The sequence below is a fragment of the Plectropomus leopardus genome, chromosome 5 (assembly GCF_026936395.1).
Source record: "Plectropomus leopardus strain MGB_pleo_1.0 chromosome 5, ASM2693639v1, whole genome shotgun sequence".
Lineage (NCBI taxonomy): Eukaryota > Metazoa > Chordata > Actinopteri > Perciformes > Serranidae > Plectropomus > Plectropomus leopardus.
Genome location: NC_142180.1, coordinates 21,226,797 through 21,251,647, shown reverse-complemented (window position 1 = coordinate 21,251,647; position 24,851 = coordinate 21,226,797). Strand labels below are relative to the sequence as shown.

Genomic DNA, 24,851 nt, shown 5'->3' with positions numbered 1-24,851 from the left:
TACAGTGGCCACAGAGAGTATCAAAACTTGACCTGTTTATTGGATTTTTTTTTTAAAAAGAGCTATTTTTGAGAGTGATAGTTTTTTGCCAGAGGTGTCTATTGACAGCCTTTCCAACATATATTTGTTAAGTACTCAATAATGGAGTCAAAATGTGTAACCAATTTGTAATTTGAATATCAGGCAAAATTCATTTCCAGTCATTGAATAAAACAAGTAATGGATAAAAATGCAGTAAGAAAAATGCATGGATATCGGATGTTGATAATGATGCTCCCTTTCATTGAGTGATTGATATCATGCAGCTTTGTCAGATCGGGAGCTGCATTAGGCACAGGAACACATAGATCTTCTACTGGTGACTCAATGTACTTTTAACTTTTTCATTAAATATTTTAAACCGGATACATGTATAACTCACTTCAGACTGATGTTACTGTGCTTAACAGCTTATTTGTAGCTACTACAAGCTCTCTCCTGCAGGAGCAAGACACACATTTGTGGTAGTTTTGCCCCTTTATGTTGTTTGTTTTGTATCTCTCTGCAGATGTTATACATCTTTTCGTGATTTGTGTCATTTTGTAGTTGTTTTGTGACATTATTTTGAGTCTTTTTCGTGGTTGTTTTGCATATGTTTTGTAGTTTTTTTGTGTGTCTTTAAAGTTCCCTTCCAACGTTTTGTAGTCATTTTGAGTTTCTCATGTTATGTTTTGTGTTCTGTGTGACACCATGATTTAAATAACTTAAGACAGAAAAGTTGGTTTGAGATGCAGTATATTTATAAAGTTACATTTAAAATGGTACACATACACATGATGTAAGTGATTGGCAGAAGAGAGTTTTATTATTAGGCACACTGAGCAGTGCAGCTGCAGGCTAGGTGGGCCTCTGCAGTTTCCCTCAGGTCCACGCTGGCGTGGTAAATGCTGCTCAGATTCTCGGCAACAGAATCTGCACAAATGAATAGAGCAAAGCAATTAGAAGCTGTGTCATTTCTCTCCACTTTTTCATATTCAGTCACTTGAACCAGCTTTGATTTCTTTGCAGACTCACCGGCAGGCAGGCAGTGGAAGCCAACAGTGATGGTGGTGGTCTTCACAGGGAAGCAGCCAGGCAGGCAACGCAGCACGGGCTCCACAGAGAAGCATTTGGATTCCTGGCCATGGATGTTCACCTGTCTCTCCAGCTTCACAGATTCATGCTTCATGCGGCACTCTGCAGGACAAAAGTGTTAAAAAGTGAGTTTCTAAAGGATTCATTGCACCTTTACATACAAGACTTGTTTAACCATATGTAGTTATATAATAGATGTTTTACACCACGGTGGAAAAGGATGCTGCTGTAAAATATTTCCCCAATGAACTTTGTATCTCACCAGTGGTGTCCCTGCAGGTCTCTGCTGGCAGAACCCAGGAATGAGCAAAGCTAACTGGGCTCTTGGTCACACGTCCGTTGGGTGTGCGGTACTCCTCTCTGACTTCCCCATCGGCCTTTCCACAGAGTCCACAGGTCTGTGCCTTCATCCAGTCCACAACTTTAACCTGCATGGCAGGATCACATGAGACATGACAGGCTATCAAATATAAAGTATCAAATTTATCAAGTTATTAAAATCAAAAGTTGTTATTCTCAGAGGTCACAGTTTTAAGCCTGGAATTGCATGTAATGTTTACAGGCAACAACAACAACAAAAGAAAAACCTTTAAATTAACATTAAAAGATCTTATTTGAATTTTATATCTAATCTTAAATTGTCTGTAGTAAGTATTGCATTTACCGTCCATGAGTTCTTGTCGAAGTAGACTTCATGAAGACCATGGCTAGGAGCGTACACAGAGATGCCTTCATCTTTTGGCCTGATCTGGATTTTAGCTTTAAGCAAAACAGTTGAATATTAGTCACTTCACTCCAATTACATATTCTATTACAGACAAGTAATTTAAAAATGTGTAGTTTGCATAGTTAAATGTTATTACGAGTACAAGATTTTAAAGGTGGGATTAGTATGTATAGGCACCTGTGGGATGCTGGTATGGCAGGTTGCTGATGGGTATTTCCATTCCATTGACCTTCACAATCACTTCAGTGTTCTTCGGGTACAGGTCAATATCGCTAGAAGTGAAGAAATGAAAATATTTCATTTAACTGCTTGTGGATGAATAAAAGAAACAGTTTCACTTAAGTTTTTTTATGGACACTCACATGTCAGCAATTTTCACATTGATGTGGTTCTGTTCAATTTGATCCTTCTTCAGCAGAACCATGAATTTCAGCTCATCGGTGCAGTCCTGTGCCAGAACTTGGTAGCAAGACAACGGCATCACGTTCTTGTACTTCCTGTTGTTGAATGTGGTCAGTGTGTCTTTGATGAATTTACATTCAGCTGCAAAGAATAAAAGAATAGTTTTAATCCAGGGCTTAGATAACAGCCAGTGCTTTTCATATCAAACCATTATGTCATTCTATACCTGCACCAGCCTTGGCAAGCAAGAAATGGGCTTTATCAGCAACATCATCGAAGGGGGTGAGACCTTTGATTTCTTCAAGTGGCAGAGCAATGGGAAGATGCAAAGCCATCTTGTAGACAGTATGCTGCAAACAGAATAATTCACATTTATTAGAAAAAACAAACGAACAAAACCTCATATTTTGGGTGAACTACTCAATAATTCATACTGTTGGTGTTTTCCAAATGATGTCAAGGATCTTGTCAGATGTGGCAACCACGGTAAATGAGAGCTGCTTGTCGCTGTTTTCATCCTTTTCTTTAATCAAGCCAGACATCGCAGGAATGTAGTCATACACCCTGAAAAAAAATCCAAATATCAGACATTTTATGCACCGGTAGTCTTTAATACATGTGATTATGCTCAAGACAGTGCCTCTGATGTTTCATACTTCTTTGCGTAGCGTTTCAGGGCAGAAGGCAGTTCGTTCCAGGCCACCCTGAGGCGAGCTGCAGGGCTTGGACCAAGAAGACCAGTCTCAGCTGTGATCATGGTGTCATACTGCTTGCATTCTGCTCCCCAGGCGACTTTAGCCTATTGAGAGACAGTAGATGTGACAACAAGGCAGGCTGTTTTAACAGTAGCTTTTTAATACTATGTCATAAGCTCTATGATATAATAAATGTCAAAACAGTGTCTTACTGTGACTTTGTGCTTGCTAAGCAGGACTCCATCAGCACAGAGTTTCCAGTTGTCATCTGCAGCCAAGGAAGCCAGAATAACCTGAAGTCTGGTGTTAATTTTGTCGAGGTAGACTGCCAGTTCGTATCCCATTACCTTCTCAGCTGTGACGGCACGGACGATGATGGCAAAGGTAGGAGCAACTTCATCGCTGAGGAATTTTCTCTGAGGGAACAATCATGATTAAATCATGTGAGTGCACAAAGAAACCAATCAATGAACAGATCTGAAGAAGTAATTTTTTTAAGATGACCAAGATTCACCTTGCTATAGATGGCTTCAAAGCTTGAAGCACTGCTCTTGGAAACTGCTTGAGAGGTGAGAGCCTAAAGCAATAATGTATGGAAGTTAGAGGCAGGCAAGAAAAAACTGGAAGACCGTTTAAAAATTTACAAACTATCTAATACATTGTCATTGTTTGAAGCACCATCCAGTTGTACCTGCATCTTGTGGTTCTTCTTGAACTTGTGGGGATAAACCACCCGCTGTTGAGAGAAATATTTTTGTCAGATCCCACACTTACTATGATGTTTAGACACATTCATATTCTTCCATACAGAGAATTTTGAAGCGCTTACCTTTGAGACACGAGCACTGGAGCGAGAGGAACTGGAGCTAGCACTGAAGAGGGATGCAAGGCTAGATGCGGAGCTGGACCTGCTCAAAGATCTTGAGGAGCTGAGTCTGCTGCTTCTGCTGCTGCTGATGCTGCTTCTGCTGCTGCTGCTGCTTCTGCTGCTGCTGCTGCTGCTGCTGCTGCTGCTGCTGCGAAGTTTACGGGCTACATCAACGGCCTTGCTGCTTACACGAGATGAGGAGCTGGAGGAGGATCTTGAGCTAAGGCTTGAGCGAGAGCTGCTGGAGCTGGAGGAAGATGAGGTGACATTCCTCTGACCAGGAACCAGGATTTTCTTGAGCTTCATCAGGGCCGGTCTTCCATTGATGATTTCTTCACTCAGGTTGATCTTTTTAATGAGCTTCTCTGCAGCCTTTGGTCCAATTTGAATCTCAATCTCCAGTCTCTCAATGGCCTCACCAGTAACTGAAAGTATAATTAGATAATGTCATTAATAATGAGCTTTAAGCACAGTGCCAGGACAAAATGAACAAACACTGTGTTCTCACTACTTACTTGGTGTCAAGGAAAGAGTAATAGAGTGCTTTCCGGCCAGTTTGTAAAGGATAATGTCCTGGATGGAGGCAGCGTTTTCAGTGGCAACCTTCAGACAGCCATTCAGTCCAACAGCTTTGACACAATACTTCTTCGCAAACTGAACTGCTCTGGGTGTTTTAATGGAGATGGGAGCTGACACATCCTCGTTAAGGATCTCTGAGGATTTTGACTAACAAAAGAAAGACATATTAATTATTTTGTAAATGTATTCACTTCTGTAACTATCTTAAAAGACAATGTTTAAAGCTCACCACAGAAGTAGATGAAATGATCTTAGATGTGAGTTTCTCCCGGGAGATGTAATCCAAGACTTTGGCAGTGATGATGGGAGTGATTTTAGTGGCAGCTAGATCCTCAATGTTTCTTGCCAGAGCAACAGTCTCAACACTGTGGAAAGAACAGGGACTTAATCAAATAGACTCTTAAGAATAGAAGTGAAAGGAGTTTAATCATTTGTCAAGGGTACACATTGAGTTGACAGGCTTACTTCACAGCTGCAATGTGTTCAGGCACAGAAACAGGCAGAGCTTGGATCTTAAAGTGGCCCTCATTGATGTCAAGTCTTGCAGCGATTTTGGTGGGCAAAATGGTGTTGAGTTTAGCTCTTGATAGCACAGCAGCCTGGAGCATGGCAGTGTTAACTCCCATCACAGCAAATGTGTTCACAGCAATGCTAAAACAAGAGGACATTTGGTGTCACACTTGATAATATGATATACTTCGCGCTTGTTTTCTATTCTAGTGTCATATTTTGTACCTACCTTGGTCTGAGCTCAGTATCAAGCTGAATGTCAGTCTTCAACAGGTGGGAAAGATGGAAGTTCTCTGGCAGAGCTGGTTTTGTGGCGGCTTTGACTAAGAAAACAAATAAACCCATCTGTCACCGCTCAACACAATAATTTTAACACTCTTGGTCCCACTACGAGATGGTATTGTGTTCCATGTCCCATCAGTGCTTCAGTATTGCTATCTAAGACATGCACACTGTCTCTTTTGCTTTGAAAAAGCAATGTGACAGCAATTAGAAGGTCAAGACTTCTAATAGCACAAGATAGGTGGGACCTGTAGCGAGCTAAACTGCGGATGCTTTCTAGCTTCTACTTACCCTTAACAGCTGCAGCAGCCACAGCAGCAGTGTAAAGACTGAGCTCCATTGGAAGACCAGCAGCAGTTGGCAGGATGCGCCTCACCTCAGTGGCCAGCAGAGGCTTAGCAAAGTTGAGGGAAGCACCAGACAACACAGTCTTGATGGCATTCATACCAAATGTCTGAGCAGAAGGTCCAGTAGTGAGCTGTAAGGAAGAATTAATCATAATGGATCATATTGTGGATTGCAAAAAATTGTGATAAATAATTTGGTTTGAATTTGGTCTTGACGTTAACAGATAGGGATTTTAATCATACCGCAATGGCCTGGTCAATCAAGACTTTGTCAATGTTGACAAAGGCAATTTCTTGTCCGAAGAACTTAATGTAGACAGAAGCCAGAGGTGTTCTGGTGGGCAGAGCCCTCCACTGAGAGAGCTGTAAAAATAGGAAACAAACACTCAGACTCACTAGCTTGCTGTGTTTCATCATATGTCATTGAATGTGATTTTATCCTTGTTTTTGCACTTTCCTGGTTTGTCATACTTACAGCCTTAATGACACGTTTCATCTTGGTGATCCTGTCAACATTGTCAATGAGTGCAGGGTTTTTCAGGAGAACCTCCTGGATTCCCTCAGTTCTCACTCCAACCTAAAAAAATTCAAAAGGTAATTTTCAAAGTAAAATACTAAAAAATATATTTCAGTGCATAGGTGTTTTCTCATCCTTTTTACCTCCAGGACATCGGCAGCAGCTCCAGCAAGGTAGGCACTGGTCTTAGCCACAATAGATCTGGGCAGAATGGTGGCAGCATCATTGATGTAGAAAGCGCTGGCAGCAGCACCAAGCATCAAGGGATCTAAAAGAGTTCGATTAGATGCCGTTAGTTTATATTTCAGAAAAAAAATTAACTTGAGTTGAGGCAAATCAAATTGCTCATACTGTTATAGATGTCTGCGTGGATAGCTTTGCTGAAACGCAAGCTCAGCCTGTCCAGCTTTGGGCTCAAGATCTTGACAGCGACGTTGCAAGCTGCAGCACTGTGATTAAAACAGAAAATAACTGAGTATGCAGACATTAGTTCATGGAGATGGATTTGATGATGAATAGAGATTAGGGAGTGCTCTTACAGTGAGGCATGGATAGTGGCAGTGCTCCTGGTCAGGGACTTCATGTGAGAGTAAGTGAAGCTTGCTACTTGCAGATTCGGCTCTGTCTTCACAATGTTGGCAAGAGTTGTTACCAATCCCATTGGAGGCCTTGTCTCAAACAGCACAATGCAAGCAAGCATACGGAGCTCTGGGTGAAGAGCCTTGTCCATGTAGAGCTGAAGAGCCAGTTCCTGGATCTGAAGAGAAAGAAGACTCAGATTGAAGTGCAAAAAAACAGAAAAATTTGAAATACTCTTTGGTGTTGAGAATTCACCATTCTGGGCTCTTTCTTTGCAATGTTCCTCAAAGCCATGATGGCATCAGCATGGACTCTCATGGGCAGAGCTGCAGCAGCAGTGCCGTGGATTGGCAGGATCTTTGTGATTGGCTTAAGGCTAGTAGGGTGGCCAGCGTTACCCAAAACCTTCAGGAGTAGAATGATATTCTGGGTCTCATCTTTAGCAACAGCCTCTGTAAGCAGGTCCTGGATGGGCTGTTGGGGAAAATTAGGAATTAATATCTCCTTTTCTCATCAAAAAATGTGCAGAAGATTTTGAGGTGATATGAAAAGAACAAGGTTACATTACCCTTATAAGTTCAGCAGGGCAGACAATCTTCTCAGCGCAGTGTTTTGAAATCATGGTACCATAGCCGAGGAGGACGATCTCACGTAGAACTGGTCTTTCCACTATCATGTGGTTGACTGCCAGGTCCTGTTAGATAGCAACAATTAGAAATGTTTCACACCTCCATTCTTATAACTGACAAATTAACTTGATTTGTTGTTTACCTACCGCAACCAGCTTGATGGCCTCAGTGTCTGCTGTCACCATGTGAACAGATGTAATCAGAGCCTGAGCAGCTTCAGCAGTTGTTAGTTCATTGGCCAGGTATTTCTCCTTGATGAACTTCAGAGCCACAGGAGTTCCAATGGTGGGGATAGCATCCAAGATCCACTGTCTGGAAGAAGAAAATGGAGTGAGCAGACTGCTATACATATGCAGTACATATATTTTCTTGCCTTTTATATAAATGTTCAAACGCTTAAAGTCACCTGTAGGCAGGGTTGGTTCTGTAGCGGCTCCAGAGCACTTCCAGGTCTTCAAAATGGGCAACACGGAGGAGCTGAATCAGTTCCAAAAATTTCAGAGGAGCATCTTCATGGACTCTTTCCACGTTGTGGATAACCAGATGATTCAGAGTCTCCACAATCTTGGAACACAGAATTAAAGGGGAATTCATTCAATAAGGTTGAGTTTCACACATTTTCTGACATCACTGACGATTTAAAGCAGTCTGTACCTGGGTCTGTACATTGGTGATCTTGATGAGCTGAATGGGTGTCTGAAGAAGCTCAGTGGAGAACTCATACTTGAGAGATCCACGGTGGAGATACTCAGCTGTGATGGGTACAATAGGGGCCCTCTGAATCTCAAGGAAGACCAAGGATTGCCTTGAAGGAAATGCGAAAAAGGTTAATTTGTAACACCATTAAATCCAAACACTGCCATTATTGTATTCTCAGAATCTATTAACCTACTTTGTCTCCATCTGGGCAGCTCCGTTCATCTCAGTGAATGGTGAAAACTGGATCAGCTCATTGACTGTGGCCTCCAGGATCAATATGCCGCTAGGAACAGCCTTCAAGACGTAGTTGTATGCTGTAGCTCCTCTAAGGTTCTTTGAATTCTGTGAACCACATAGTTGCTTAGACAGGCAGCATTTTCTACTTTTTTTTTAGATGTATGCATGACACAAAATGGGTTTGATCCTACCTGCTGACACTTTGCACATTTCTCAGTGTATGCCAACCCCATATCCTTCATGATCTTCTCCTGGCAGTGGTTCAGATCCCTGGTCTTTGTAAGAAGGATACGTTCAGCCTTTTCGTCTTCACTGATGGCATAGAGGGTCTTGCACACACCCTGAGCTCCAGCCTAATGAGAACAGCTCAAGTTAACTAGGAAGAACTTCTTCTGATGGATTTACATCAGTGCCGAAGGATCTTTGACAAACCTCCTGCATCTCATAGACGTTCTGTGTTTTCTTGATGTTGAGCTGAAGGACGTTCAGGATACCTCTGTAGACATTCAGCACCATTGTTGAAATTCCCTCAGGGGCGAACATTTTTCCAACAACACCATTGGCATACTCGAACTTGATGGGAGTCAAGAGCTGAGCTGCCAGGGCAGATGTCAACTTGGTTGCTGGGACTAAAGGATCCTTGGGGTAGATGCCGCTGAACTCATAGAGCTCAGGTTCCAAAAGCTAGAGTGTAAGGATAAGATTTATTACATGGCAGTGTGCATTTCAGCAGAGAAAAGATTGTTGACTGCTAATGCTCTTGAACTTTACCTTCAGCATTAGTTTATTTTCAGCTGTGGCACTGATGAGAACTTTACTGCTGATTTTGAGTCCAGCTCTGGCCAGATCTTTCTCTGGCAGACCGCCCAGGAGCAAAGTCTCATACTTATACACATAGGTCTTACCAGCAGCAAACTCAGGAGCTGTAAGAACAATTGCACTCATTGAGATACTTTCTAACTCATCCCCAAAACCTATTTGAGGTAGTATATGACATCATATGAACCATTAATTATTAAATAGATTGTATTTTAATATAATAGTTCACTTTCATGTAACATTTTAGCTGCACATGTATATATTTATTTGGTTTGTGTGCAAAAACCTTAATATGTGAAATAATTATCTAATATTAGTGGAATAAAAATAACAATATTTCCCTCTGAAGTGTAGTGAGGTAGACATGGATAGCATTATGAGATTAAAATACTCAATTAACATAAAAGTTCCTCAGATTTCTACTAAATACACTACTTGAGTAAATGTACTTAGTTACATGCCACCACTGGTCAGCAGAGGGATGCACAGTTACCAATATTACAGTATTTGAAGCCAATGCAACAAGTATAGTTATACTTCTTTAGCCCTGGAATTTTGAATTCCAATGACTGTTATTACTCTTAAACATTTTCTAAATTTGATTAAATGATTTTTTTATGTAATTTTAAAGGTTCCTCAAATATAAAGCTATTTTTTCCTTGTGTTCGAAAACAATTTGTGGCCTGTGTAAAGAAAAATGTTTTTTTCTTATCATGGTACGAGTGCTCTGGACCACTTGTAAAATTTTCTCTTACTTAATAGAAGAGCAAAAATAAGAAAACATTGGAGAATCACAGAAACCAGTGGGTACTAACAAAATAAAAACAAACTGTAGATATGAACAAAAATGAGAGAAAATGTGTTCGTATATCGTTTCTTGCATGAGGCTCATTGTTTGGAAAAATTAAAGCTGTCTTTTAAATTATAATAAAATACTGAACTTACCAAAGTTATGAGGTTCGCAAGCTGAAATGACAATAAAAAGAAATTGATAATCCATCAAGTAAATGCTAAAACTATTTAATTTAGTTTTTAACATTTTAGCATTTATTAAATTGGGAAAAAAAACACGATACAACTGTATTCTTTTTGGATAAACGCTCAGCATAGAATACAAAATAATGAATATGTTTTTTTATTGTAAATGAACTATTAGTTGCTCCATAAGTTGCTCTAAACCCCTGTATTAAAGCAGTGACTGTATTACATTATTCTTTATATTATATTATAGAAATCTCTCAGGTTCTAATCTGAAACATGTTTGAGTCCTCTGCTGAGCTGTATGCAATGTTAGCTAGTTTGTTATGTAAAAGTTTTACTTTTTCAAAAGCATTATTTTAAGACATCCAAATACAAAAAAATGTACAATAGTTTGCTGTTTCTGATAAAAACTGCATTTTCTATGAAATTCATTGTTCTTTATTTCCTCTGAAGCATCTTTGCAAATGCAGAGATCATACTCACCCACGAAGGCCAGAGCCACGGCAAGCACAACCGCCCTCATGGCTGAAGAGGTTGTGAATCTCTGCAGTCACAGGTCGCCTTTTAAAGGGAAGATTTCTGCTGACAAAGCCAAACAAGAATGTCATGAAGGTATGATACGAACCCTGGTTTCTTTGCTCAGTACACTCTGTTTGGTAGATAACTTATTTCACCTTTCAGATTCAAACCAACTTGTTGGTGTATCAGTGGATCAAAAGTTAGGGTCACCTAAACTTGTACTCCTCAGATATGCCAAGTCAAAGTTAATCATCAGGTTTTTTGTCCATGTTTGCTGTTTCTCGCAATTCATTTTACAATAACACATTAAAAGACCATTACTTAAAAAACAGCCAACTCTTGTATTTGTATTTATGAAAATATGCAGTTTTCATTTTACATTTGAAAGAAGGAAAGGAAACATGTTGTTTTTTGAGTTAATTATTGTGTTAGTTTAGTTTCAGTTTATTTGTACAAAGTATAAAACTGCATAAAATCGAGATGAATACAAATAAGAAATAAGATCTCAAGAAGCCAAAGGCTTATACAAACGGACCACCCCAACTTGAAAATAAACAAACAAACAATCACAAAAAAAGAGAAAACAAACAAAAAAGAAAAATACAACAAAAGATAAATGACAACAATGAGCACACTGAGCTGAAAAAACATTAAAAAATTAATCCAATAAAAAACCAAAAAAATGCATAGAACACACACACACATATACATATATATATAATTTAAAGTAATGGTAATTTACAGTTGTAAAAGATGTAAAAGATAATTTGCTCTTGATAGCATGTACTTTATTATTTAATATCTGTACACCACAATATCTGATAAGAACTGACCATGTGTTGTTTTGTATAAATGGAGGGTGAAAGTAAAGTGAGTAAAACCTTCTTCTCTTCACACATATAACATATGTAAGTGAGTTATAGGAACCCACATTGTTAATTAAAAAGAAAATGAATAACATCTTTAATTAACAGAAGAAAAAAATGATTTATTGATTGATTTGATTTTTCGTCATGCTCCATACTAAGATCTACTGTAGGTGTTGGATTGGATCATTTCTGTCTTCATATATTCATAACATTGCTATTAACTAATTTTATGAATGATGTTAATGTGTTTGGCATCTTTTCATCATGTTCAGTTTCAAAGTTCAGACAAGAGAGCGCCCTGACTATGGCTGTTTGCTCACTTTATTTGTCATGGTTAGGGTTAGGGTTAGGTTAGGTTAGGGCAGGACGACCATTTGATGTCATGACACTGTGTGCTGGACAGTGCTGTGAAATGGTTGTGTTATTGCCATTTATTTACAGAAACTAATGACTGTTCATTTTCTAAATGTTCGTGGGGCTCTATTTCTTGAAAATGCCCTCTTTAAGCTGTAGAGTCCAAACACGTAAATTAAAAAAAAAATAAAGTCCATGTTTGTGTAATTTTAACTATATTTAAAATAGAACAACAGTATACATCTATTCATCATTAGCAAACAATATAGAATATAAATTATTCAAAACCTGGAATGCAAATTATTATTCATTGTGTTTTCAAAAAAGTACATATAACTTGATGCTAAGAAAACATTAAGTTGCACATTTATAAAATAAATAAAAAATTAAATATCTACTGTTTTCTACTGCTTTGTTGCTGTAGATTTAAATCTATAGACCTATGATAACTCTTTTTTTTAAAAAAAGGTTTTTGTTATTTCTGCTTCGGCAGCTTATACAGTCATAGTCACAATGTTGTCTACATTTTTTAAAATCTTTTTTTTTTTTTAGATGTGTCCATATGGTTTCTAAATAATGTAGAAAAATAGACTAAAACACTGATTTAAGTATTAATTGCTTTGTTAGAGTAGAACATATTTCCAAAATAGAAAAAGGATGATTAATAATAAGATAATAAGAGAGGGAAAAAAGGGTGGGTGGGGAGGTAGGGGTCATTTAGGGTAATCGCGTGGGAATGTGTGTATATTATGACTGTGTGTGTGTGTGTGTGTGTGTGTGTGTGTGTGTGTGTGTTTACAATAAGGGGAGAGGATCAGTTGGAAAGACAAAGTGATTTGAAGTGATTTAAAGTGTGTTGAAGGAATTAGATCACTTAACTGTATTGACATAACCATTACAGGGCTCTGCCTTTAAATATATCTTATTGGACTCTCAAATAGTATTTTATTTGGATTCGACCCTTAAAAAAAAACAGGGATACTCATTAAGATAGGAATCTTGGGTTTTTGGACACTTTATTTCTGAAAGTTTTTATCTTAAAACAAAAAGTGACTTACCCTGCTGGGTACCATGTGGTAGGAAGACAGGTGATGAAATATGACATTATCTAATTGTTAAGTTGGCTCAAAATTTAGCTGCATTTACTTCATTTTGCAAAGATGTTGCAACTTAAAAAATGACAAGTCAAATCACCCTGTTCTTTCTAATTGTTAGCTTCAGTGAACCAAGTCAATCGTACTTAACTTGATCATGACAAAAATTAAGCCAATGATGAAGTTAGGAGATCTGGGAGTTCAGTTTTGTTAACGTGTTTAAGAAAATACAAATAGAAATGAATAGTGGGAACCGGCAGAATACAAATATATATAGCAAAGTTAACTTAGTTTATTGAATTTACTAAAATTTAGAAAGATTGATTTCATTAAACGTATAATTTTTAGGTTGCAGCAGCTTCAGAAAATTAACTAAATGCAGCTAAATTTGAAGTAAAGATAATTAAATATAATGTAAACATAAATTAATAGTTATACCAGTTTATGTTTTTCAAGGCAATTCATTTCCTAGATTTTTTAAGTTAAATCAAATTGTAAGATTTTACAGTGTGTAAAAGTTGTTTTTTGGGGGGATGTGCGTGCCCCCTACCTTGCTTGTTCAAGACAAGGATGAGAGCCTGCTCCCAGGTTTCAGTAAACATTTTTTTTTAAATTTGCAAAGGTTTTGAAAACATCTTGAAAAACTGTCAAACCCTGGTGCCTGTCCCAATTGTAAACACTCCATAGCTTCTAAAACCTCTTGCTTGGTTACCTCCCTTTCAAGACCATCCCTAATGGTTTCTAATAATTGAAGTATTTCTTGGCTATCTAGGAATACAATTGTATCCTGCATACTCTCTCCCTGTGAGTAATTAAGAGGTTTGCAGTCTAAAAAGATTTGGTCCATGAGCCTTGGATTGCAAATGGACTGCCAAATAGCAGGAATTCACCTAGCGGTCTCCTCTTCTTTTTATCTGCCATGCTAACAGTTTCCCCGGTTGTATCCCCTTGTTCATAATAATGCTGTTTCAACCTAGCCATTACATTTTCCACCTGTCCTGTTTTAACTGTATTGTAATCCACCTTATTTTTGCAATCAGCTGATCTAAGGTTGCTCATAAATGTGTCAGAGGTTGTTTCTTTAAGAGCTTTAATGTCCATCTGTAAGGCTGAGTTGCACCAATGTCGTCATTGTTTCACTGATCACTCTGCTGATGGAAGCTCGAGACAGACCGAAGTCATCACTGCTGTACTTAAGCATTTTTCCGGTTTTCCAAATGTCTTAGTTCTGTGATCATTCTATCTCTGATATTATTGCATCGTTTTGCTGTGTGGGAAATGTGTGCTTGAATTCTCAATCTCAATAACGTTCAGGCTTGTGAAATAGAAATGTTAGATGAAATGATTAATATTAATATGATAATGTGCCCAAGATGGGTCGGTTTTTTTTTGTGATGATACTGGACGGGCCAGGCTTGTGGCTTTAACCCACACAGGTTGGGTATGGTTTGGGTTGTAATTTTTTTGGTCCATTAAGAACCCACTCTCATTCATGGTATTGAGAATATTTCTCTACTTCTTTGTATTTCTGCCATTTTATCCTCTGGTTAAGGAACTCTTTAGCCTCTTAAAACTCAAACAGTTTTTTATCCTTTAGGAGGTCTTTTAGTGGTTAGATGCTTTTTGAATAACTTTTATCATTATAAGGACTTAGTTGTAACTTTAAGGAGAAATTCTTAGAAAACGTCATAATTCTAAGAATTTTTTCTTACAATTTTGTCACCAGAAGCAACTTTTAGTACTGGGAATCTTTGTAAAAACAGGCTCGGATAAAAAAGACTAACAGTGTTTTGCATAGATATTATGTTGCAAAAGGGTAAAACATTTGATGGAGTTTTTTTTCCTGGTTTTCCGAGGGAGAAAAATTATTGTAATGGATGGTTGATCTCCTCATATATTTTATTTTTATGCTTACTTTATTTTTTGTGCTTACTTAATTGACATTAAGCTGCTGCATCTGTATAAGAATATCAGACAACAAATGCTTAACATGCTTCTGTAATTTACTTTAATATACAGTTCAAACAAAGTGATTAACACCACTTATGGGAAAAGAAGAATAAAACACAGTATGACTGATGGCAATGAGATTAAGCGCACTGAGCGGTGCAGCGACAGGCCAGGTGGGCCTCTGCAGTTTCCCTCAGGTCAATGCTCTTCTCATAGATGCTGCTTAGACCCTCAGAGCCATTCAGGTTAGAATCTACAAAAAAATATAAAGCAAAGCAGTTAGCTACTGTACAAGACAACAAGATGTAGTATAATTCAGTTTTTTGAACCAGCTGTGATTTCTTGCAGACTCACCAGTGGGCACACAGTGGTAGCCGACAGTGACGGAGGTGGTCCTGATGGACGTGCAGCCAGGCAGGCAGCGCATCACGGGCTCGACAGAGTAGCATTTAGACTCCTGGCCATGGAGGACTGCCTGCTTCTCTAGCTTCACAGATTCAAGTTTCATGAAGCACTCTGTAAAAGGGTGAAAAAGCAAGGTAAGCATACACATATGTTTACCTAAAGCAGAAACCAGAATCTGATGCTCATTATTTCTAGATGGTTTTTTTTCCCATAATCTAGCAAAAACCTGGGTTGGTTTGAGTTTGTTATCATCATGTAAATTTCTTGCTATGTTGCATTATTTCATTTTGAGTGCAAATTATATTCTAATAGAGAGGGGTGAAGCAAAAACTTTAAGTGTTACCAGAGGCATCACGGCAGCTCTTTGCAGGCACAATCCAGGAATGAGCGTAGCTGACGGCGTTCTTGGTAATGCGCTCATTAGGTGTGCGGTACTCCTGTCTAATTTCCCCGTCTGCCTTTCCACAGAGTCCACAGGTCTGTCCCTTCATCCAGTCCACAACTTTAACCTGGAGAAAAAGCAAAACAGTTCAGTGTATGCCCTAGGGAGTATAATTAATCAAAAGTTGATTTAAGTCTAAAAGATGTAGTCAGATGTCTTGTGTCACCTTCAGTGTGTTCAGATCAAGGTAGACCTCCTGAAGACCATGGCTTGGAGCATGGAGAGCAATACCCTCACCGCTCTGTCTGATCTGAATTTTGCCTAAAATGAATGGAAATATATATAAATATTTAATTTTCCAAAAATGTAAAAAATACATTAAAAACTCTGGTGTGAGAGTTAAATATGAATTAATTGAGTAAAAAACCTGCGGGATGATGATATGGCAGGTTGGTGATGGGGATTTCTTGTCCGTTAACCTTTACCATAATAACATTGTCCTTTGGATACAGGTCCACATCACTGTTGGAAAACAATTAAAATACACGTATTTTAGTTAATTTCTGGATTTTTTTTTGTCTATTTAGTCTAATTTAAACAAAAGTACTTATTCTTACATGTTTGCAATCTTCACACTGATCTGGTTCTGTTCCTGAGTATGATCCCTCTTCAGCAGAACAATAAATTTAAGTTCCTTTGTGCAATCCTGAGCCAAAACCTGGTAGCAAGAGTGGGGCATCTCGTTCTTGTATTTCCTGTTGTTGAACGTGGTCAGTGTGTCTTTGACCATGGCACACTCAACTACAAGTGGGAAGAAAAGAATGATTAGAAAGTTAGCTATTTATTGATCAGCCTGACTCTTAAGTAAGACCTGTTTAGATGTGTTCACCTGCATGAGCCTTAGTGAGCATGTAGGCGATCTTGTCAGCCCAGTTGCTCTGGTATGGTTCAAGCTCAGTAGCAGTTTCTCCAAATGGCAGATAGATGGGGAGATCCACACCAAGTTTATACAAAGTCCTCTGTAATATTAAAATATCAAAATGGTTAGGTAGATATTAAAATATATATGAGTATGATGCAGACATTTTATGAGTGTAAATAATGGGTTGAAAAGCCACACCTTTGGTGTCTTCAGCACAACATTCAGGCTCCTCTCAGAGGCAACAGCCACAGACAATTTGATCTGATTACGAACGTTTTTGACCTTTGCCAGGTTCACTCCATATTCCTTGGCAAATTGGTTAATGTACTCAGAGATCCTATACAGGCATAAAGGACAAATCATTTTCATTTTGAATGTTAGGAGTGTTGGAAAATGAAATCATGTATTAAATTGCTGCTCATCTACATCCGGGGTGCCTCATAACTTGACTCATGACTTGTTGGCAAGAGTATTCAAGGATTCATTATTGTGTTTTACAGACTGTATAAAACTGAATATAATCTTTGAAATCTTACTCCTTTGCGTAGTGCTTCATGCTCATTGGAAGTTTATCCCAGGTAACCTTCAGGCGTGCTGCAGGCTCTGTACCCACAACACCAGTCTCAGCTGTGATCTCAGTCTCGTATTGTTTGCACTCAAGACCCCAGGCAATCTTGGCCTAAGAGATTTTTGAACCAGAGTTCAAACCTTAAGCATCACACAAGTTTCTAATAACTCTTACCAAAGCACCAAATCACTGTCTTTACCATCAGCTTGTGTTGGCTCAGCATCACACCATCGGCACAGATTCTCCAGTGGTTGTTCTCGGCCAGGCTGGCAAAAATGAGCTGCAGTCTGGCAGTAGCTTTGTCAAAGTAAGCTGCAATCTGGTATCCCTGAATCTTCTGGTCCGCTCTCACGGCACGGATGAGAATGGTCACAGCAGGAGTGATGGTATTAGCGAGGTACTTGGCCTTAAGGTGCAAACCAGGAGATTGACGTTAATAAAAGTTTAGATTTTTCTCACTGCATACAAGAGACAGTAAACTTACTTTTTCATAGATGACCTCAAAGCTGTGGGCGCTGCTCTTGCTGTTGGCACGGGCTGTGGAGATGGCATGCTACAAACAACGAAACCATATATTTAGTCTGCTCAAACATGATGTACATGATGTGTCTGTCTCTTCAGTCTGATGATTACCTGGTGGATGTGGCTCTTGGTAAACTTCATCTCAAACAGTTCTTGCTAAAACAGAGAGAAAGAAAACAGATGAATTCCTGCACATACTGTTTGATTGTACTGCTTGCTTTTACACATTTAGAGGTAATGCTGTCTCACCTTGGACAATGAGCTGGACCTGGAGGAGCTGGAGCTGGAGGAGCGGCTGCTGGAGAGGAGAGATGAGCGGCTGCTTGAGGACTTGCTGGAGCGTGAGCTGCTGGAAGAGCTAAGGCTTGATCGGCTGCTGGAGGAGCTGCTCAGTCTCTTTGATGCCTTGCTGGTTGGAGCAATATCAACGACCATCTTGCTCTTGCGGCGAGAAGAGGAGCTGGAGGAGGACTTGGATGATGCAGAGGAGGAGACGCTTAAGCGGGAGCTGCTGGAGCGAGAGCTGCTGGAGCTGGAGGAGGCTGATGTGAGGTTCTTCAGACCAGGAACCAGGATTTTCTTCAGTTTTATCAGGACATTCTTGTCCTCGAGAATTTCCTCTTCCTCGCTAATGTTAATGACTTTCATGATCTTTTCAGCTGCTTTTTCCCCAACCTGAACCTCAATTTCAATCTTCTCGATGACTGGTCCAGCAGCTGCAACCAAGCAGATAAACAGTTTTTAGCAACTTTTTACAAAACTACTTCTGTCCGTAATTTTATTGTTGTCCATTGCACTTACCTGGAGCAACCTCAACTAAGACTGCATGTTTTCCAATCATGGCATAGAGTGGGCAGTCTCTGATGAAGGCGGCATTGTGAGATTCAATCTCAGTGCATGCCTTGATTCCAAAGGTTTCGATTTCAGTACACATTTTCTTCTCAAAGGCTTTTTTGAGTTTCAGTTTGCTGGCAATTTTACTTGGCAGGTCAACGGGGATGATCTCAGATGATGCTGACTGTAAAACCACAATCGAAGTTACTGCATGAATTTGGAACAAAGTAGATGTTTGTGTTGTAAAAAGTAGATCAAACTCACCATGCCACCAACCAGAGAGGATGCCATCCTAGAAATCTTTGAAGAGAAACTCTCCCTTGACAGACGTTCTGTGACTTCAGCTGGAATCATTGGTGTGAATTTGGCCGCTGCAAGGTCTTCTACATTTCTTGCAACAGCAAAAGTCTCAACACTGCTCGAGAGAGAAAAAACACTTTACAGAAAACAGGATTTCAAAACTGGGTGACACATGTTGGTTACAAGGAAGTACATACATTGCGGATGCAATCTTATCGATGCCCTGGACAGGCAGGAGCTGAAGCTTGAAGTTGCCCTTAATCATGTCAATTTTTGCTTCCACCTTTGCAGGAACGATTGTGTGAACTTTGGCCCTTGACAGCAGGGCAGCCTGGATGAAAGCAGTATTCACTCCCATAACAGCATAGGTGTGCATGGAAACACTGCAAGGGACAAAGAATATCACCTTTATCTCAATAAATACTTTTTTGGGGATAGTTTAACTGATGAGAAGAAGCTTAATTAGTTGTCAAGTAAGATACAGCTGGATTACCTTGGAGTAATGGCAGCCCTCATGTTGATGTCAGACTTCAGAAGCTGGGCAGCGTGGAAGTTCTCAGGCAGAGGTGGTGTCACAGAGGCTTGGACTACAAAAAACAACACATTTTCAGCATCAGTTAAAAAATCTTCCCAAATCAGCAACAGCTAAGGTGAAGGAGTTCATCTTACATTCAACAGATGCAGCAGCCACAGCAGCAGTATAGAAACTGAGCTCCATAGGCAGACCAACAGTGGTGGGAAGGATGCGGCGAACCTCAGCAACCAGCATTGGTTTAGCATAATGCAAGGCGAAACCTGACAGCAGAGCATCCAGAGCCTTCCTGCCGTAAGTGTGGATTGCTGGTCCACTGGCAAGCTGTGAACATAAAATGACTTATCATATATTTAATATATGTATTAGTTAGCATTCAATTGTACAGTAAAATACACCATACCTCAATGATTTGATCGACAATGGCTTTGTCAATGTTGGCAAATGCAATTTCCTGTCCAAAGAATTTCACATACACAGAGGCCAGGGGTTGGCTGGAAGGATGAGACCTCCACTCAGAAAGCTGTGTGAGCAAGAGGACAGTAAATTAAACACTCTATCTATGAAATGTGCTTTGATTACATAATTATTAAAAAAATGTAAAGATCTTTTTGGCATCAGAGTTAACCATAAACGTACAGCCTTCATAACTTCTTTGATCTTTGTCATCCTGTCTGCATTCTCAGGAGCCTCGGGGATTTTCAGAAGGGCTTCCTGGATTCCCTCAGTTCTCACACCAAGCTGAAAAAAAGAAAAGAGAATTTGATGGGTAAGTGTTTTTTTTTTTTTTTTTAAATATTCCTAAAATATAATGCACATGGTGTATATGGACATATTAGCCTAGCTTGTTGGAAAAAATGGTATTTATTCAGGGCACATTCAACAAACCAGGCAATTACAACACAATGAAAAGATATGAATTAGAAGATAGCCATATTTCCTTTATTTTGGTGTTATGATTTGATAAAAGGGCAAAGGCGCTTAAGAATGGGAAGAGTGGGAATTGCTGCCTTCCTGGCAAAAATAATTTGATGCCAAAATCACTGACCGTAAGAGGATTTGACATGCTCACTAGTCACACTCCAGGTTTCAAATGGTTAAATTAAAGCATTATATTTGTCTTTTTAAGGAAAAGGACAACCAGTCTAATTGATAAACAATGTATCGCGTATACTCCCACCGCATTATTAGTCTATTCCCATTATATAATTTATAACATTAACTGTAAAATAAGAAACCAGTATGCATTTCTTTAATTCTCCGTATTGACATAGTTTTCAGATATTTTAAAAGCATTGCTGAATTCTTGAGTTCAGTTATTGCGTTTGGTCTGAGTTTCCACTCAACAACATTTTCACTGGCCCCCTTTTGGCCAACCATGCAAAAATTCTGGGATGCTAACACATGTAAGATGTAAAAGAGCCTTTCATTGTGTCAACTAGTAATGTAGGACATGATTGTTGTACCTCAAGAACATCAGCATAAGCTCCAGCCAGGTAGGTGCGGGCCTTGGCAACAATGGCTCTTGGCAAAACAGTTGCGGCATCGTTAACGTAGAAGGCGCTGGCGGCAGCACCCATCATGTAGGGGCCTGCAAGGCAAAATACAAGAACCCATCAAATCAAGTGATTTATTCTGAAATCTCCAACGACAAATCATAACCCCGTTAAGCTCTTACTGTGGTAGGCGTCAACATAGAGAGCTCTGCTGAAGCGGTAGCTCAGTCTGTCGAATTTGGGGCTGAGGATCTTCACAGCAACGTTACAGGCAGCAGCACTGAAAATGTAACATTTAAATAATCTTATTGCTAGCATCTTTAAACATCAAAAACAAGCTGCAAAATATATATTATATATATTTCTTACACAGAAGCAAAGTCGGGAGCGGTGTTTTTGGTCATGGCCTTCATGTAGGAGTAGACAAAGCTAGCCACCTGCAGATTTTTTTCTTGCAAGAGGGCATCAGCAAGAGTGGTCACCAGACCCATGGGCAGCTTGGTCTCAAACAGAACGATAGCAGCAACCATGCGGAGCTCTGGGTGGAGAGCCTTGTCCATAAACATCTGTACAGCCACATCCTGGATCTAACCCAAAAAGATGGATGTTATAAATTAACTGCACACAACAAAACAAGCGCATTTATTCTTAGAACCAGAAGAATCAGAAGTTGTGGTCTCACCATCTTGGGCTCCTTCTTGGCAACGTTCCTCAGGGCAAGAACAGCATCAATGTGAACTCTGAGTGGCAGACTAGCAGCAGCACTGCCAAAGCCAGGCAGGAGCTTCATGATTGGCTTAAGGCTGGCAGGATGTCCAGCGTTACCCAGGACTTTGAGAGTGATGATGAGCTCTTCAATTTCACCTTTGGCAACAGCATGGACAAGAAGTTCATGGATGGGCTGTGGGAGGAACGGAAAGCGGTTATTGTCACTGGTGTAATAACTGCATTTTATTTCAATAACATATATGTTAAAAAAGAAAAGACAACAACAAAAAAACAACAAACAAGACATACCCTCAGAAGCTCAGCTGGGCAAGTTGGGTTCTCTGCACAGTATTTAGCAACCAGGGTGCCGTAGCCCAGCATGACAATCTCACGCAGAACTGGGTTTTCTTGGACCTTATGGTTCAAAGCCAGGCCCTGAGGAGTGGTGAAAATAAACTGATTATGCGTCCCTGTTCTCACATTATTACAAATACTCAAGAAAACTGATATCTGATAATGTCATTTAATTTGCTTTAGTTTAATTTAATTTAATTTATTTATTTATTTATTTTCTTTATGACTATTATTGCTGCTGTTTTGGTTATTATTAATAATGAAGTTGACAGGAGTTTGTATTTTTTGCACTTCTTCCTTTCTTATTTCATGTAGTTGTGTATGGTTGCTTGTCTCTATGCATGCAGCTTTAAATTATTCAAAAAGCATAAAAAAAACAATGGCCTTGAAGTTATGATATGTACTAAATATTTGTAAGATGTTCAATGAAACATTACACAAGTATATAAAAGTATAAGTAAGTATACAAGTATATAAAAAAAAACTAGAAAATGCATTTCCTGCAGAACATGCCTGTGGATGCTAATAGCTAAAAATCAGTTTTAGAGCATGTTTAAAAATGCAGAAATACATAGCTGAATATGCAGAGACATATTACAAATTGATGCATCCACACTAATTATATCATTGACTTGCCTCAGTAAGCTTGATGGCCTCCAGGTCGGCTGTCACCATGTGCACAGATGCCAGCAGCGCCTGAGCAGCTTCAGCAATAGTCAGCTCACCAGCAAGGAACTTCTCCTTGAGGAACTTCAGAGCAACGTGGGTACCAATTGCAGGGACAGCATTCAGGATAAAGTGCCTGAGGAAAAAAATATTTTATTATCAGAGTATTCATTGCAGTGTTTTTCATGGCTACCTCTGAAAGGAAGTCAAAGTTACCTGTGATCAGGTCTTGCTTTGAACTGAGTCCAGAGGGCTTCGATACTCTCAAAACTGGCCACACGTAGCAGCTGGATGAGCTCAATAAACTTCAGAGGGGCGTCCTCATGGACTTTGGCCACATTGAAGGTCACCAGGTGGTTCAAGACCTCAACAATCTGTCCCGAAACCAAATATCTCTTATATTAAAGTTTGAAGCTACAGGATGAATTCAACAAAAACTCTGAGACAATATTTTTTGAAGTACCTGAGCCTCGGTGTTGCTGATCCTCAGAAGCTGGATGGGTGTCTGGAGAAGCTCGCTGCCAAACTCGTACTGCAGGGATCCACGGTGAAGATATTCAGCTCTGATGGGCTCCACAGGGGTCTTCTCAATCTCCAGGAAGGTCAGGACTTGTCTGTGAATACACACAAGCGCAACATCAATCTGCATTGTGACATTTTGTGCTGAGAATAGTGCTTACACAGTTATTGAACTCATTCATTTATTTATTTTTTAGATCGAAACCACCTACTTAGCCTCCATCTGGGCAGCACCATTCAAGATGTTGAAAGGTGAGAACTGGATGAGCTCTGTGGCAGTTGCCTCCAGGATCAGAGCACCTGTGGCTGCTGGCTTGATGATGTAGTTAAAAGCAGCGGTTCCCTTCAGGGTCTTTCCTCTCTGCATTGACAATACCCAAAATATCATCACAGTGCCCAGCAGAGTATTAGAAAGTGTGAAGTGAGAGAAAAACTGTACTTACAGCCTCACACTCAACACATCTCTCTGTGTAAGCCAGGCCGATGTCCTTAATGATTCTCTCCTGGCAGTGGCTCAGGTCCTTGGTCTTGGTCAACAGGATGCGCTCGGCCTTTGCGTCCTCACTGATGACGTAGTGGGTCTTGCATATGCCCTGTGCGCCAGGCTAGTTCACAAAAATCCAATCACAGTTGATCAGTTGAAGTATTGTGACATTTGTTAGTGGAACAATGAATGAAAAGTTTTTTGTACCTCTTGCAGCTCATAGACGTTTTGAGTCTTCTTGATGTTCAGTTGAAGGACGTTGAGGATTCCTCTGTAGACATTCAGCACAGTTGCAGAGACGCCTGCTGGTGCAAACACTTTGCCAACAACACCGTTAGCGTACTCAAACTTGACAGGTGTCAAGAGCTGAGCAGCCAGGGCTGATGTGAGCTTGGTGGCTGGGATGAAAGCGTCTTTGGGCCAGATGCCACTGTACTCAAAGATTTCAGGCTCTACAAGCTGTAAAGAGGAGAGACAGTTTGCATTAATTAAACCTTGATAAGCTTAATGGAAAATCATTTTTTTTAGTTATTAATCATAAATAAATTGTATTAAAACATTGTAATGGTCTTTACCTTCAGCATGAACATGTCGGGAGCAGCTGCACTGATCAAAACTTTGCTACGGACTTTTACTCCCGCCCGTGCCAGGCCCTCCTCAGGCAGGCCGCCCATAACAAGGGCTTCATATTTGTAGATGTAGGTCTTTCCAGTTGTAAACTCTGGGGCTGCAATAATAGACACGAAAAAAAAGGAGAAATATGCATTTCAGTCAAATTTTAGAATCTGACAACCAGTATTTTTAAAATAATTTTTAATAATGTAGAATGACAACTTACCAAAGTTGACCTGGTAACCCGCTACAAAATAGAAATGAAATATTATTTTGGTGTTCATAAAGGACAAAAAAAGTGTCAAAATAAATTGTAAATTGTAATATTTTTTTAATATATGCATATTTTCCCCCAAACTATATTTAACTGACAAGACAGTCAGTGAAACTGAAGAACCCAATGTCTATTTTTCTACTCTATCATTGGTTATATATCAACTACATTACACTCAACAAGTGCAGTATAAGTTCTCTTAATAATTTCATTTATTTTCTTGTTTGTTTTTTTTTGCCAAATAAAAAAATAAAAACACAACATCAGTGGAGAATTGTTACTGTACTCATCTACATGGCAGTACTCTTATCTCTTTTAATAAAAGCAACATTTTCAGAACTGAAACGAAATTTTAAGTTCAATCTAAGTTGCATACTTACTGGCAAGGGCCAACGTGATGGCTAGCACAAACACCTTCATGGTTGGTGGATGTGATTAACTGCGACCAGAGGCTTCCTTTTAAAGCCAATTTTTGCTGACTGTGTGCCCATCCAAAGAATCAT

The 24,851-nt window shown here is 39.4% G+C and overlaps 3 protein-coding genes across 5 annotated transcripts; all 3 read right to left on the bottom strand.

The window, feature by feature from the left end:
- Positions 1-595: 595 nt before the first annotated feature.
- Positions 596-10,316, bottom strand: LOC121963459 (vitellogenin-1-like). The gene is given in 31 exon segments (XM_088077327.1): positions 596-937; positions 1,028-1,215; positions 1,376-1,541; positions 1,778-1,872; positions 2,018-2,112; positions 2,203-2,383; positions 2,469-2,592; positions 2,677-2,806; positions 2,899-3,041; positions 3,150-3,353; positions 3,452-3,514; positions 3,629-3,673; positions 3,767-4,230; positions 4,321-4,531; positions 4,614-4,749; positions 4,850-5,035; positions 5,124-5,217; positions 5,468-5,654; positions 5,767-5,886; positions 5,999-6,100; positions 6,184-6,308; positions 6,392-6,489; positions 6,580-6,797; positions 6,875-7,093; positions 7,188-7,303; positions 7,367-7,560; positions 7,655-8,053; positions 8,141-8,289; positions 8,376-8,537; positions 8,617-8,868; positions 8,956-10,316. Coding segments are annotated over 31 exon segments (5,130 nt in total). The 5' UTR covers positions 9,130-10,316; the 3' UTR covers positions 596-847.
- Positions 10,317-14,805: 4,489 nt separating this feature from the next.
- Positions 14,806-20,964, bottom strand: LOC121966198 (vitellogenin). 3 transcript variants are annotated; one of them, XM_088077717.1, is made up of 21 exons: positions 20,702-20,964; positions 19,875-19,976; positions 19,639-19,758; positions 19,373-19,559; positions 19,197-19,290; positions 18,901-19,086; positions 18,668-18,818; positions 18,371-18,587; positions 17,819-18,285; positions 17,681-17,725; positions 17,532-17,600; positions 17,247-17,453; positions 17,016-17,158; positions 16,678-16,816; positions 16,447-16,576; positions 16,175-16,358; positions 15,985-16,079; positions 15,784-15,878; positions 15,519-15,684; positions 15,125-15,286; positions 14,806-15,023 (listed from the first exon to the last, which is right to left on the bottom strand). In XM_088077717.1, the coding sequence occupies exons 1-21, from the start codon at positions 20,816-20,818 to the stop codon at positions 14,911-14,913; spliced, it is 3,189 nt and encodes a 1,062-aa protein (XP_087933843.1). In that variant the 5' UTR covers positions 20,819-20,964; the 3' UTR covers positions 14,806-14,910. The 3 variants fall into 3 exon arrangements, with proteins under 3 accessions (XP_087933843.1, XP_087933844.1, XP_087933842.1); XM_088077718.1 differs by lacking the exons at positions 18,668-18,818; positions 18,901-19,086; positions 19,197-19,290; ... (2 more) ...; positions 19,875-19,976; positions 20,702-20,964 and having other exon boundaries at positions 18,371-18,660; XM_088077716.1 differs by lacking the exons at positions 17,681-17,725; positions 17,819-18,285; positions 18,371-18,587; ... (5 more) ...; positions 19,875-19,976; positions 20,702-20,964 and having other exon boundaries at positions 17,532-17,615.
- Positions 20,965-21,092: 128 nt separating this feature from the next.
- On the bottom strand, positions 21,093-24,595 carry LOC148189562 (vitellogenin-like). Its single transcript, XM_088077719.1, has 10 exons — positions 24,038-24,595; positions 23,670-23,921; positions 23,422-23,583; positions 23,191-23,339; positions 22,923-23,073; positions 22,676-22,833; positions 22,430-22,595; positions 21,749-21,874; positions 21,414-21,632; positions 21,093-21,318 (listed from the first exon to the last, which is right to left on the bottom strand). The coding sequence occupies exons 1-10, from the start codon at positions 24,134-24,136 to the stop codon at positions 21,097-21,099; spliced, it is 1,704 nt and encodes a 567-aa protein (XP_087933845.1). The 5' UTR covers positions 24,137-24,595; the 3' UTR covers positions 21,093-21,096.
- Between the last annotated feature and the right edge of the window lie 256 nt (positions 24,596-24,851).

Excerpts from the sequence above, each read along its gene's own strand:
- LOC121966198 (XM_088077717.1), bottom strand. The coding sequence starts at position 20,818 with ATGATGGGTGCTGCCGCCAGCGCCTTCTACGTTAACGATGCCGCAACT. Across the intron at positions 19,977-20,701 it reads CTTATGCTGATGTTCTTGAG|CTTGGTGTGAGAACTGAGGG; the intron begins GTACAACAATCA and ends TCTTTTTTTCAG. Across the intron at positions 17,726-17,818 it reads GGTCCAGCTCATTGTCCAAG|CAAGAACTGTTTGAGATGAA; the intron begins GTGAGACAGCAT and ends TCTCTGTTTTAG.
- LOC148189562 (XM_088077719.1), bottom strand. The coding sequence starts at position 24,136 with ATGGGCGGCCTGCCTGAGGAGGGCCTGGCACGGGCGGGAGTAAAAGTC. Across the intron at positions 23,074-23,190 it reads GCTGCCCAGATGGAGGCTAA|ACAAGTCCTGACCTTCCTGG; the intron begins GTAGGTGGTTTC and ends GTGTATTCACAG. Across the intron at positions 22,834-22,922 it reads TCAGCAACACCGAGGCTCAG|ATTGTTGAGGTCTTGAACCA; the intron begins GTACTTCAAAAA and ends GTTTCGGGACAG.